At 38.8% G+C, this 15,207-nt stretch overlaps 1 protein-coding gene across 4 annotated transcripts in view; it reads right to left on the bottom strand.

Annotated features, from left to right (window-relative positions):
- Positions 1 to 862: 862 nt before the first annotated feature.
- LOC139972903 (GREB1-like protein) overlaps positions 863 to 15,207 on the bottom strand; it is a 39,936-nt gene continuing 25,591 nt past the window's right edge. The window contains exons 22-33 of one of the 4 annotated variants that reach the window (XR_011795088.1): positions 14,448 to 14,683; positions 13,161 to 13,370; positions 12,564 to 12,813; positions 12,212 to 12,351; positions 11,641 to 11,790; positions 10,595 to 10,799; positions 9,585 to 9,753; positions 9,110 to 9,310; positions 5,384 to 5,745; positions 4,922 to 5,053; positions 2,864 to 4,316; positions 863 to 2,727 (exon numbers count right to left, since the gene is read on the bottom strand). Coding sequence is in view for 1 of the 4 variants with exons in the window: in XM_071979214.1 (XP_071835315.1) it covers positions 4,132 to 4,316; positions 4,922 to 5,053; positions 5,384 to 5,745; positions 9,110 to 9,310; positions 9,585 to 9,753; positions 10,595 to 10,799; positions 11,641 to 11,790; positions 12,212 to 12,351; positions 12,564 to 12,813; positions 13,161 to 13,370; positions 14,448 to 14,683 (2,240 nt within the window). In the remaining 3 variants the exon portion in view is untranslated. Of the gene's footprint in view, positions 4,317 to 4,921; positions 5,054 to 5,383; positions 5,746 to 9,109; positions 9,311 to 9,584; positions 9,754 to 10,594; positions 10,800 to 11,640; positions 11,791 to 12,211; positions 12,352 to 12,563; positions 12,814 to 13,160; positions 13,371 to 14,447; positions 14,684 to 15,207 lie in introns of all 4 variants that reach the window. The other 3 variants (XR_011795087.1, XR_011795089.1, XM_071979214.1) reach the window with 3 other exon arrangements.

Below are 15,207 nucleotides of genomic sequence, written 5' to 3'. Positions count from 1 at the left end.
TTATCAGGAAATGAGATTTTTAGCTTAAAATTGGGTACCTATGCATTGATGTGTACAATCGGTGAAGTTCATTAGTTTAGTGTAGCCAATCACCCTTGTCATATCACTACTAAACAATCATTAAGTGACAACTTTGTTGATGGCCCAAGTGTGGGTTTGTGATGCCTTATAATTGTATCTCCAGAAGGGAAGCCTGGACAAATTTCATACTTGGTACAGTTATATTAAGTACACGCCTATTGGTTTTTGTTGAGAATGTCAAAGGTCATCACAGGTGAAACTGTGTAGATGCAGTACCTCAAGAAGGGAATCTCTAACATATCTCATACTTTGAATATTCTTTGTTGTGGAGGTGAGGTCATCAGAGGTCAAATTGTGAAAAGAGAATCTGTGACAGATCTCACACTTTGCATGTGGATGTATTATACAGAGTAGTAGAAGCCTATTGTTTTTTTGTGGAGTTGAAAGGTTATTAGAGGTCACCAAAGGTCAAAACTTTGTAAACAATATCTCCAGAATTTGTTGTCATCATCTCCTTGTAGGAATCTGAGGTCTTGTAGTCATGGTACCTGAAGAAGGGAGGCTTCAGGTGTTAGATCCTTCAAAGGGATAGCTAAATACATCATCGAAAGCTCTATGCATGTTTGCATTCTCACAAATAAAGGGGGGGGGGGGAGCATCTGGTCACCTTACGTTACTACTTGTTGCAACTATGCAGCCCATGTACACAGTAAATATCCAGCCTTCAATGATGTTTGTGTGTTTAAAATGATTACATCATGCTTTTGTGATGTTTACCTACAGTAATATGTTTGTTAAAACTGATATTTGTGAACGTCTAAGAGACAAAAATAGCCACAAGTTAGCTTGCTGGCAGAACCAGATATTTGTATTGCATAAACAGGACAGTACCATATTAGTTGGGATGTATGGTAACCCTAAGGTTACCCATGATATTACAATCTCAGACACCCAAACAAGCAACTATTACTCAATAAGGGAGACAGACTGAACTAGTTACGACCAACAATCAAATGGTCCTTCAAGATAGGATCCTTGTGTCCACACCAGGATAGGATCCCTGTGTCCACACCAGGATAGGATCCCTGTGTCCACACCAGGACAGGATCCTTGTGTCCACACCAGGATAGGATCCCTGTGTCCACACCAGGATAGGATCTTTGTGTCTACCACAATATGATCCTTGTGTCTACCACCATAAAATCCTTGTCCAAAAAAAAAACGATTTCTTAATATAGTGAGCAAACTGATGTCAATTTATTAAGCTCACCAGCTCTGCTGATATGAATATCATTAGCAGTCCTCTAAGTGCTTACTTGTTGTTAAGTAAAAAATGATGACCATTCTAAAGATAATTGAAAGATTATTGTCTGGCAGCCTCAGATTATATTCTTACATTCAGTGTCCTTCTACACTGCAAACAGGAACTGCTCCAATAGAACTCTCCAGGAGAATGTTAACAGCAAAACTATCACACCGATATTACTTAAATACCAAACACTGGCCCCACATCACCTCAAACCTACATTAATACAAAACAGAAAGCAAGGTACAAAAATCAATCTTTGGTAAAAAGGAATAAAACATTTTTGGTTGATAACGTTAAATATTGTAAATGAGTGGAACCTATTCACCCTGTCTTCATTCCATGTTGCACAAAAGATGATAATGAAAGAAAAAATGGAAATAATTTAACCAAAAAGAAAGAAAAAAAGTCAAGGATCCTTTGAATTAATGCCAAAACTAAAAGCACCTCTAATTATGATGCAACAAATGAACTTCTAAAATAGTTGCACATATCTTCTGAAAATACAAAAGAGCTGTAAAAATTTACATACACTAGCTCAAAAAGGTATAAAAAAAACCTTCGACAAAGGTACATGAAAAGGGTTAAAAGTAAAAAAAATCAGTTACAGTTTGTTTTAAGCAATAAAATAGACATGAATCAAATGTTTCAATTGTCACAGATTAGTATATGTTTGTGTAAAGTTTTAAATATCCTGATGAGGATTACCTAACTATGTTGTAAGAGCAGGCTAGTATGCATACCTCACAACATTAAGTGTCTTGGAGGTAGTGCATGTACTAAATACACCTGGACATCATCATGAGATTAAGACCTGCTGGAATAGTTAACGACATGTGATTACATACTGACCAATGACTAAGTCTCTTATTGCTTCTTCAAGTGTCCTCTACCAATAGGATTACTGCAGTTTACCCAGATTTTATTGCTCTTTATTCACAACTCACAAACGTGTTTGTTTTTAGGGCACAGCTGATGCTGTCATCATGTTTTTCTACAAATTCCTCTATCCCATATACAACACCTTGAAACAGGGACAAGTGGTTACCTTTTAAAATCCATAGCAGGCTACAACTGATGCCTGTATTACGGTTACTTATCTACATCTTTCTCTACTCCGTACACTCCTCTCAGCAGTGATACTGGTTACCCATTAGAACCCATTCAAGGCTACAACTGATCCCTGTATTACGGTTACTTATCTTTCTCTACCCCGTTCACTCCTCTCATCTTTCTCTACATCTTTCTCTACATCTTTCTCTACCCCGTTCACTCCTCTCAGCAGTGACACTGGTTACCTATTAGAACCCATTCAAGGCTACAACTGATGCCTGTATTACGGTTACTTATCTACATCTTTCTCTACCCCGTACACTCCTCTCAGCAGTGACCCTGGTTACCTATTAGAACCCATTCAAGGCTACAACTGATGCCTGTATTACGGTTACTTACCTTTCTCTACCCCGTTCACCCCTCTCATCTTTCTCTACATCTTTCCCTTCCCCGTTCACTCCTCTCAGCAGTCACACTGGTTACCTATTAGAACCCATTCAAGGCTACAACTGATGCCTGTATTACGGTTACTTATCTACATCTTTCTCTACCCCGTACACTCCTCTCAGCAGTGACACTGGTTACCTATTAGAACCCATTCAAGGCTACAACTGATGCCTGTATTACGGTTACTTATCTACATCTTTCTCTACCCCGTACACTCCTCTCAGCAGTCACCCTGGTTACCTATTAGAACCCATTCAAGGCTACAACTGATGCCTGTATTACGGTTACTTATCTACATCTTTCTCTACCCCGTTCACTCCTCTCAGCAGTGACACTGGTTACCTATTAGAACCCATTCAAGGCTACAACTGAAGCCTCTATAGCGGTTACTTATCTACATCTTTCTCTACCCCGTTCACTCCTCTCAGCAGTGACACTGGTTACCTATTAGAACCCATTCAAGGCTACAACTGAAGCCTCTATAGCGGTTACTTATCTACATCTTTCTCTACCCCGTACACTCCTCTCAGCAGTCACCCTGGTTACCTATTAGAACCCATTCAAGGCTACAACTGATGCCTGTATTACGGTTACTTATCTACATCTTTCTCTGCCCCGTTCACTCCTCTCAGCAGTGACACTGGTTACCTATTAGAACCCATTCAAGGCTACAACTGATGCCTGTATTACGGTTACTTATCTACATCTTTCTCTACCCCGTACACTCCTCTCAGCAGTGACCCTGGTTACCTATTAGAACCCATTCAAGGCTACAACTGATGCCTGTAGTACGGTTACTTATCTACATCTTTCTCTACCCCGTACACTCCTCTCAGCAGTGACCCTGGTTACCTATTAGAACCCATTCAAGGCTACAACTGATGCCTGTATTACGGTTACTTATCTACATCTTTCTCTGCCCCGTTCACTCCTCTCAGCAGTGACACTGGTTACCTATTAGAACCCATTCAAGGCTACAACTGATGCCTGTAGTACGGTTACTTATCTACATCTTTCTCTACCCCGTACACTCCTCTCAGCAGTGACCCTGGTTACCTATTAGAACCCATTCAAGGCTACAACTGATGCCTGTATTACGGTTACTTATCTACATCTTTCTCTACCCCGTACACTCCTCTCAGCAGTGACACTGGTTACCTATTAGAACCCATTCAAGGCTACAACTGATGCCTGTATTACGGTTACTTATCTACATCTTTCTCTACCTCGTACACTCCTCTCAGCAGTGACACTGGTTACCTATTAGAACCCATTCAAGGCTACAACTGATGCCTGTATTACGGTTACTTATCTACATCTTTCTCTACCCCGTACACTCCTCTCAGCAGTGACACTGGTTTGTCTTCCACAATATTTGCAGTCTGCAATTCATCTCTGAGCCTGAAATTCCACTTGCTCTCTAAGTCCAATTCTGCTACATGCCTCCTCAGGGAATTCCTATCAGGACTGATGAGCAGCAGTCGAGCTCCTATAAAGGAGAGAAACAACAATGAATAATAAATTGATTGAACTGGTTGTGGAACAAGTAAACAAGAAGTTTGTAAAGATTGTATCTGGATATTTCAAATCGTCTGAGATTTGACAATATGATGATGGAACACTACTATCTAATTCAATCACAAAGGAAAATATTTATTGAAGTGACCACTGCTGTATTGTGCCACAGCCTGAAATTGTAGTAGTGAAGAGTTGTACTTATATTGTACCCTTATCAGGCCTTAATTAGTACTATTACTCACCCACGACAGTGCTACCCCACCCACACTGTTGCCCTTACCACTGGTCACCCCAACAACAATACTACCCCACGGACAGTACGTATCAATCGCTCACTAAGACCTTTCTATTCTTGGTCAGTATATCAGTGTCCTACAATACTGTTCCTCTAACTTGCCTTACCTGCTTCGACAATCAGTAAAATTAAGTGCTCTGTCTGATTCAGGTGAACAACAACCACCTCACCTACAACACATCATTTTAAGGTCAATCCTTTGCAGAATAAACAGTCATTTAAACACACATGAAGTTTGATTTGATTTCAAACACAATAAGCTGAGAGGTTGCAGAACTAACCATTGATAAAATGAAACTGTTTGATGAACTCTGCATCTGGAATTTGAATGAGACAGCTGTTCAGGATCAGGCCACCAAACTGAACATCTCTGATTTCCTTGGATGGTTCAACGGACGAGGAGACGATATACTCTGAATTGCCATGGAAATAAAGAATGGAACAGATATTTAAATCATGTGGTATTTAAAGGCAACAATACAAAGATGTAGATGAGAAAGCAATTTCATATGTCAGCAACAAGAGCAACATTGTGTTAAAGAATAGGCTACAAAACAAGGCCAATACACTAACCAGCAATAAAACAACATTGTGTCACGGAATAGGCTACAAAACAAGGCCAATACACTAACCAGCAATAAAGCAACATTGTGTTATGGAATAGGCTACAAACAAGGCCAATACACTAACCAGCAATAAAACAACTAGTGAACCAAGAGAATGTTATTCAGAACACTACTCACCAGGTACTGATGGCCCCAGATTGATGTACTCATCAACAACAATAACAGGATGTTCAAGAAGATCAATATCTGAATTCAGGAGAGAGTCAAAGGCCATCTCTGACAGATACCTCTCAAGGAGGTAATGAGGTGATGCTTGCAGTAGCAACTGACTCTCACTGTCTGGTGAGATGAGGAAGTCCCTGACAGAGACCTCCGGAGCTGTTGACATCTGCACAGAACTGGACGGATGAATGCTGGTGTCAGGAAGATCGGGCTTTGCAAGAATGGTTTTCACCAAGGCCAGGAAGTAAGACAGTTTACAAATCAGGAGATTCTTGGCATTCACTCTCCAAGTGAAATCAACATCTTCATGCTGAAATCTGCAACAAAAGAGACAATATTTAGCAGGAACATTCAATACTACCCAACATGTACTTAACTCACAGGCATCAACTGAATGTATAAAGTAAGCATACTGTAATTGGCTTTGAAGGTAAAAATCAACTTAATGTGTTAACAACTTTTTAAGTGATGCAACAAGCATAATATTTTATTTCTATGGCACCTTCAGTACTGACAATCCAACAGTGCTTTACAAAAATAGAAAAAAGGGAAGAAAAAAAAAAGGCTTTGAAGATAGGTAGTGTGGCAAAATGAATGACAATAGGCCAAGACACAAAAACATAACATACAGACTAAACTGAAACCCTATAGCTTGTAATGACAACATATATTATTATGTAATAACTTCCCCTACTTAGCTGCATGGTGACAATCTTTGTGTTTGCAAATTGTGTATTTCTTGACAATTGATGCAGTGATAGAAAAGACTTGGAAAGATTGTCCAAGCTGCTTGAATCCCTCCCATGTTCCGACAGTACACCAATGTGATCAAATTGGAAAGTTTAAGCTTGAAAGAAGTAAACAGGTAAGATGTTTTGTTGAATGCAGAATGGTATATTTAACCTTTGTGGAAGAGGATCCCAGTGTCTATTTCCATATGAGACATACTCTATTGCAAGTTTATTTAGTACAATCCTGTCGTAATGCATGCAGGAGCTGCTCACTGACTCATGTGACAATTCTATTCTGACCAAAAAATCCTGAAACTTTGCCTATTAGATAACCAAGCAGGTTTCAGTTTTGGGAGAAACCTATAGAGTCCTTTTTATTTAGAATACTCATACAGGAATGGCTCCCTCTACTTTACCTTTTGAGTGTCATTATTCTAATTTACATTAGAATCTTATCACAAGGTTTCACAGAGAAGTTAAAAAGTGTGACTTTTCTTAAATAGTAACCTTTTGTCACCTGACACGTGAGTGGTAGTTTCCTGTTTTTATAGTGTTTTGTTCTGACCGAGCACCGTAATTTGCATATGTTTTAGACTTTCACATACTCTCATTCCAATGATAACTAGAGAGGTATTCAATCCTTTATCCTGGTCATACTGTGTACATACTGACCATACTGTGTACATACTGTGTATATACTGGCCATACTGTATATACTGGCCATACTGTATACATACTGACCATACTGTGTACATACTGGCCATACTGTGTACATACTGTGTACATACTGGCCATACTGTATACATACTGGCCATACTGTATACATACTGGCCATACTGTATACATACTGGTCATACTGTGTACATACTGTATACATACTGGCCATACTGTATACATACTGACCATACTGTGTACATACTGGCCATACTGTGTACATACTGACCATACTGTGTACATACTGGCCATACTGTGTACATACTGTGTATATACTGGCCATACTGTATATACTGGCCATACTGTGTACATACTGGCCATACTGTGTACATACTGTGTACATACTGGCCATACTGTATACATACTGGCCATACTGTGTACATACTGGCCATACTGTGTACATACTGGCCATACTGTGTACATACTGTGTATATACTGGCCATACTGTATATACTGGCCATACTGTATACATACTGACCATACTGTGTACATACTGGCCATACTATGTACATACTGTGTACATACTGGCCATACTGTATACATACTGGCCATACTGTGTACATACTGTGTATATACTGGCCATACTGTATATACTGGCCATACTGTATACATACTGACCATACTGTGTACATACTGGCCATACTGTGTACATACTGTGTACATACTGGCCATACTGTATACATACTGGCCATACTGTGTACATACTGGCCATACTGTGTACATACTGGCCATACTGTGTACATACTGTGTATATACTGGCCATACTGTATATACTGGCCATACTGTATACATACTGACCATACTGTGTACATACTGGCCATACTATGTACATACTGTGTACATACTGGCCATACTGTATACATACTGGCCATACTGTGTACATACTGGCCATACTGTGTACATACTGGCCATACTGTGTACATACTGTGTATATACTGGCCATACTGTATACATACTGGCCATACTGTGTACATACTGGCCATACTGTGTACATACTGGCCATACTGTGTACATACTGGCCATACTGTGTACATACTGGCCATACTGTGTACATACTGTGTATATACTGGCCATACTGTATACATACTGGCCATACTGTGTACATACTGGCCATACTGTGTACATACTGGCCATACTGTGTACATACTGGCCATACTGTGTACATACTGGCCATACTGTATACATACTGACCATACTGTGTACATACTGGCCATACTGTGTACATACTGTGTATATACTGGCCATACTGTATATACTGGCCATACTGTATACATACTGGCCATACTGTATACATACTGGCCATACTGTGTACATACTGACCATACTGTGTACATACTGGCCATACTGTGTACATACTGTGTATATACTGGCCATACTGTATATACTGGCCATACTGTATACATACTGGCCATACTGTATACATACTGGCCATACTGTGTACATACTGGCCATACTGTATACATACTGACCATACTGTGTACATACTGGCCATACTGTGTACATACTGTGTATATACTGGCCATACTGTATATACTGGCCATACTGTATACATACTGGCCATACTGTATACATACTGGCCATACTGTGTACATACTGACCATACTGTGTACATACTGGCCATACTGTGTACATACTGTGTATATACTGGCCATACTGTATATACTGGCCATACTGTATACATACTGACCATACTGTATATACTGGCCATACTGTGTACATACTGGCCATACTGTATACATACTGGCCATACTGTATACATACTGACCATACTGTGTACATACTGGCCATACTGTGTACATACTGTGTATATACTGGCCATACTGTATATACTGGCCATACTGTATATACTGGCCATACTGTATACATACTGACCATACTGTATACATACTGACCATACTGTGTACATACTGTGTATATACTGGCCATACTGTATATACTGGCCATACTGTATACATACTGGCCATACTGTATACATACTGGTCATACTGTGTACATACTGTATACATACTGGCCATACTGTATACATACTGACCATACTGTGTACATACTGGCCATACTGTGTACATACTGCCTACATAATGGCCATACTGCGTACATTCTGGCCATACTATGTACATACTGTGTACATACTTGTCATTCTGTGTACATACTGGCCATACTGTGTATATACTGGCCATTCTGTGCACATACAGGCTATTCTGTGTACATACAACATATATAAGCTGTCACTACTCACCTGTATGGATTGTATTGCACTGTTGATGTCAGCTTGAGGTTAAGAAAGACCATATGATCAATGTAGCTCTGGCTATATGGATACTTGGGAAGCTTCCATTGGCTACTCCATTGACTAATCCCTACCAGAGCATACTGTGTAATACTCTCAATGGATTCTACATGCTGAATAACAGTCTTTAAAGAAACCACAACTTCCGAGCTGTAATAAAAAATATATATAATGAAGGAAATGTTTTATCCAAATACTTGAATGGACAAGAGAAACATAGAGACCTGAAAATAAAATTGCATGTATTAATGTTTTACAACGAGTAGTCAAACCTCAAATAGATATGATCTTTGTGAATCCAACTCATGTCCACGATTTTCTCCAACCATCAATAGTATGCAGCATATACTACTTACATACAGCAGATATAACATTTAACATAACACCCTGAAACAAGCAACATTAATGAAGAAATCACACACACCACTGATTATCATCCTGAACTTGAAGCTCCTTCCAAGATACCAACGAATCATCAATCAGGAGAACAAAGGGCCAGACCCTATCTGGATCAATCCCCAGGGATTTCTGTCTCCTCCTCTCAGCATTCATGTTATACTCTGCTATCTGCTTGACTAAATACTTTACACCACCTGTCAAGAAAAATGAACAACAGTCATCATCGTCACAAACTATGGCTTCAATTAAATGCCCAAACACACTTGATCTAATAATAATAATCATAATGTTTGATTTTTATATAGCGCTTTACACCAGCGATAGGTCTCAAAGCGCTTTACAGACGTTATATTACCCCTGGTCAATGATAACCTGTCCCAGAGACAATCCCTCTAGGCGGCTGCAGTTATATATTGCGCCCAATGACAAGTTACATCACAGGTACTCATTTAACCCCTGGGTGGAGAGAGGCAAGGGAGATAAGCATCTTGCCCAAGGACACAACACAATGAACTAGGTATGAATCGAACTAGCAATCCTTGGATCACGAATCCGATGCCTTAGCCAATTGGCCACCACGCTCTCTCTAATCCAGGTCAACCCTTTTTGTAAGTTAATATCCTTTCAACTACACTATCAGGTCCTTTCTAAATTCTGGCTGTTATAAATGAAACAGAATTTAATGATGATAGTATAAGTAAATGTAGCGAGGCTCTATGAAATAACGATATGTAATAAACTATAGTACAAAGATAGACACTGAACAAAACTGTTAAAATAGATGGCTTGGTTCGTTCTTTACTTGCATAGCTTTATTTGTACCTGTCAAGCGAGCTACTGTTTGAATGAAAGATTTTAATATCAAATGATCTCTTAGAAATAATACTCAGTCCACAAATAATGTTGAAGATCAAATTTTTCATGAAAATTTGAAATGCCAGTCAAATTTAAAAAAAGAGGTGTAAACAAATGTGCAAATAATGAAGCTTCATGAACATTACTTGTTAAACTGAGGAACTCCACGACGTGTATTACCTGCACCCATGTTATCAGCAACACCGGGAAGAACAACAACGATGTGAGCAGGCCATTGTTTCTGAACAGATGAGGCATCCTTTCCTTTGCATATTAATATGTGTACATGCTTGGCCCCCTCCATTGCATGATGTAGATTTATTAATGACTGTTGGGCCGGGTTCTTCACTACCATAAATATTGGAGACTTTATATCCTGCTCCTCCTGCCAAGATATAATTTAAACAAAAGTTTAAAGTATTGATGACTTGGCAGTACTAAGGACAGATTAAAATAGAGATATAACAGTGAAGGAAAACAGCACTGGACAAATGTCAACAGGTCTGTATATAATGTATACGTTCATCTGGTTTTACAAGTAAGCTTGAAACAGTTGATAATGCTCCACTGGACCATCAACAACAATTGGCAACAACAAAGTAAATGACAGCCTTCTGACTAACGATGGTATTCCATTGGTTATAAATTCTAATACCTCTAACAAAACATGTTCCTTCATTGAAAACAACAGAGCAACCTAGATGATGATATGATATCCAACATCACTTGTCCATGACTAATTAGGAATGGATTGTAAACATATTTAAGGCCATAAAAGACCCTTGTTTCCTAAAGAGTTTTGTTTGCCCCAGAGGAACTGAGCTGATGACCTGAGTCTTAATTGATAATTTAATTGAAAGCCTCAGATGTTTATAAAGGTCACTGCTTCAAGCCATAACAGTTGTAAAGGATAAAACCTAAGCTAATGGCAGGTTTACAAGAATCAAAATAAACTTTGTGCCTAAAGTCGTTCTTAATTTAATTTGGGTCAATACTGTTCCTCCTCTCACATCAGGTGACTGTAATTAGCAAACAATGCAGTAAAATCAAACTTTTCCTTTATGTCCACTCATACTTTCTTTGCTATTGCTTAAGATCATTTTAAGCATGAAAGGCATGAAAGGAGAAGTAAATTATAAACATTATAGGGTATGTCAATTATGATTTTAACCTTTTGCAAAATTAATGATTAGAAAGGTTACAAATATTGATAACACTGAACTAACCTGACCATTAATCAGAGGTAAGGATATACTGCTTAAATTACTGGTCTCATTATCAAAAACAAAGTAGGAACTCTGTGCTGCTGGAATCAGAAACTGCCAATTCAAATCACCAAACTTGGGATCAGCAATCATGACATTATGAACTCTTGTCTGTGGATGAAAGAAGATAGATTACTTACTCAAACTAGCCAAAAGTAGTTCAGGACTTCTACCCCTAATCATCGTTCTCTTGATTTGTGTAAAACAAAAAATCACCAGCTAAGTTAAAGCAAGCAAAGACATGCTGAAATGCTTGAAATCAGTTTCCATGACACTTTCATGCTCACAGCAGCTGGTTGCACTTGACAACAAATCCTGTGAAATCCTACTCTTCTTCATATCAGCTTCAGTGTGTTGTCGGACACTTTGGCTAAATATTGCACTTAACCAGTACTTCACATTATCACTTGACACCAATAAGAAAAGGCTTCCATTTCAAATAACACAAGCTTTGTGCTGGTACGAGCATTACACCAGATCTAAATGAAGTAGAGTTATATAACCACTAACTACACATTAGTGCATTTAGTACCTGACCACTGGAACCTTCAATGTATGATTGGCAATCATCGCAACGGTGAAAGGCATTGTGGGAGCTAAATTCTGTTAAGCGCTGCAGCACAGTAGGACTTTTCTTCTCCTGATATTCTGACGATGACCACATTTTAAATTCTGGGAAGATAATAAAACAGTTGGAATGTAACTAGAATCAACAGCATGTAGTTATATAAACAACACTAAGTTACTCTAAGATGGTGACAATCACATATAAAACCACTTCAGGGAAACTAATGCAAGGATGAAAGGGAGATCATTTTCAACAAACCATATTTTAATTCATGATTGAGATAATGACCAAATACAGAAAGAATAAATAGAGTTACCTTGTCTGCTTACACCAGGAAACCAGACCATACTACAATGCTTGTACCTCTCTTGACATAAATTCTGGTCAAAAGCCATCTTCTCTAGTATTTCTACTTTTGGCTCTCTTGTCAGCAGAGAACTGATGTCAGAGGTTAATGGATTGGCTGGGATCATGGCTTCATCATCGTTCACCTCTACTTCCTGAAGCTTGATTAACATCCGATACAAGACTCGACAGAAATGGAGATACGAACCAGTCTTCCCAATCTAAGGATATTATAAAACGATACAATTTATCACACCTACAATAAGTCTTCAAGGAAATGAGGATAAATCAAATTTGTGTTTAGAGGATAATTCGGTTTTTAACTGCCACAATTGAGAAAGTCAGTAGATTTAAACTTTTGCATATGGACAATTGTATCCAAATAAATATTTAAAGTTAGATACGTGCTTGAGCAGAGCAGTTAGATTTGCGAGGCTTCCCTTACTCTACAGTACAACAGATTACCTGGAGTACCACAGATTGGTTGAGGTACCCACAGTACTACAGATTATGGTACTACAGATAACACAAGGTACATATGGTACTACACAGTACAACAGATTAATACCTGAGGTGGTCCACAAAGAAGTAACCTCCTGGGATGACTGGTGTCTGTATCACTTTTCATTTCAAAGTCATAATGGTGAGCTTTAGGGTCAGTCCATTGCCTGAAGTAACCACTCTTGTCTTTATTTTTGTCTGATGTTAAAAGAGGTCGCAGAGGAGAACACCAGGTTGTGTCAGCACAAGGAAGAAGTATTGCAGCCTCTGGATATGGCTGTGAAAAAGAGGAAATCAGTTTTAGAAGTAATTATATAAAGTTAACTAGTCAGGCAGAGAATTGTACAACTTTGGCCACATGTTGCTAAAACAAAGTTGTTAAGAAATCTAACTGGCTAAAATCAAGTTGCCACTGACATTTTCTGAATGACAGCACACATCAGTTAGTGTACAGGCTTTGAGAGCAGCCCAATACCATAAGCTGATATTAAGCAGTACTATATGGCTTATGTTAGGTACTGACAACCATGCTATACTTTGACTGACAATTGTTACCTGACATGTTTTGATGTTTCTTAAGCCATTTGGCAAAAAAATAAATGTGTTTTTCTCTTGTACTGCATGGCAGTTTCTCAGTTTTTTTTTCATAGATTGTATAAGTCAGTACATCTCACAATGAAAGAAGCTGTACAAGAGAAGAAACAAGAAATACCAAAGACTGTTCATTCTGCTCAAATTGATGTTCAGGTTTATCCTAGGGTGTCAACATACAATTAATTCTTACTGGTTCTTCCTTCATGATTCTTAAGAGTTTACTGATAAGAAAGCCCAGTCTAACTGCAAACAGGAATAATTGTGTTGACATTTGTGCACAAGTTTTCAGGTTTATGTATTCAAACAAAAGCATGCTTCCGGAGCACTTTCAACTTCAATGACCACCCTAGTGTAGTGTGTATAGAGCCCAACACCATAGTGTAGTGTGCATAGAGCCCAACACTATAGTGTAGTGTGTATAGAGCCCAACACTATAGTGTAGTGTGTATAGAGCCCAACACCATAGTGTAGTGTGCATAGAGCCCAACACCATAGTGTAGTGTGTATAGAGCCCAACGCCATAGTGTAGTGTGCATAGATCCCAACACCATAGTGTAGTGTGCATAGAGCCCAACACCATAGTGTACTGTGTGTAGAGCCCAACACCATAGTGTACTGTGTGTAGAGCCCAACACCAGTGTAGTGTGCATACAGCCCAATACCATAGTGTAGTGTGCATAGAGCCCAACACCCTAGTGCATAGAGCCCAACACCATAGTGTAGTGTGCATAGAGCCCAACTAATCTGTGAATCATCTCACCTTCCTCTGAGCTTCTTGGAGGACAGAGAACACACTCCTTGAGAGTACAATCAGAGGAGGATGCATCTCCGGTCTCTTGCCTTCAGTTTGAGCATCTTCAGTACTTATCCTCTCTACAGCAGTAGCAGCGGTAGCAGGACTCTCTGACAATTCTTGATGTGACAAAGACCCAGACACAGGACTTTCATGATGATTAATAGTAGAATTAATGGCTCCAGAAGTGGTAGAAACATCACCTGAGAAGTTCATACAACGATATGAAGATGTGAAGGGACTGAGGGATTCCTTGTCTATATTTGGCTTTGTTTAATCTGCATGACCTTGTGACATGCCAGCTCAACCAAGATGTGCTTAATAGGGTTTCAATGTCATTCAACAGGTCTTCAGATTGGGTTCACTATAAGTTAGGTAATGTTCACACTCCATCAAAATCTTCAATTGGTTTGATGTTATCAGACACCACTCCCTGTCTAGTTCCATTTGTTCACTGTTATCACAAAACTACTCACTATCTACTTCCATTTGTTTACTGATATTACAAAACTACTCACTATCTACTTCCATTGTCTACTGTTATCACAAAACTACTCACTATCTACTTCTATTCGTTTACTGATATTACAAAACTACTCACTATCTTCTCATATTTGTGTACTGTTATTACAAAACTACTCACTATCTACTTCCATCTGTCTACTGATATTACAAAACTACTCACTATCTACTTCCATTTGTCTACTGTTATTAGAAAACTACTCAT

Source organism: Apostichopus japonicus, chromosome 9 (genome assembly GCF_037975245.1).
Source record: "Apostichopus japonicus isolate 1M-3 chromosome 9, ASM3797524v1, whole genome shotgun sequence".
NCBI lineage: Eukaryota > Metazoa > Echinodermata > Holothuroidea > Aspidochirotida > Stichopodidae > Apostichopus > Apostichopus japonicus.
This window is presented reverse-complemented; position numbering and strand designations above follow the sequence as displayed.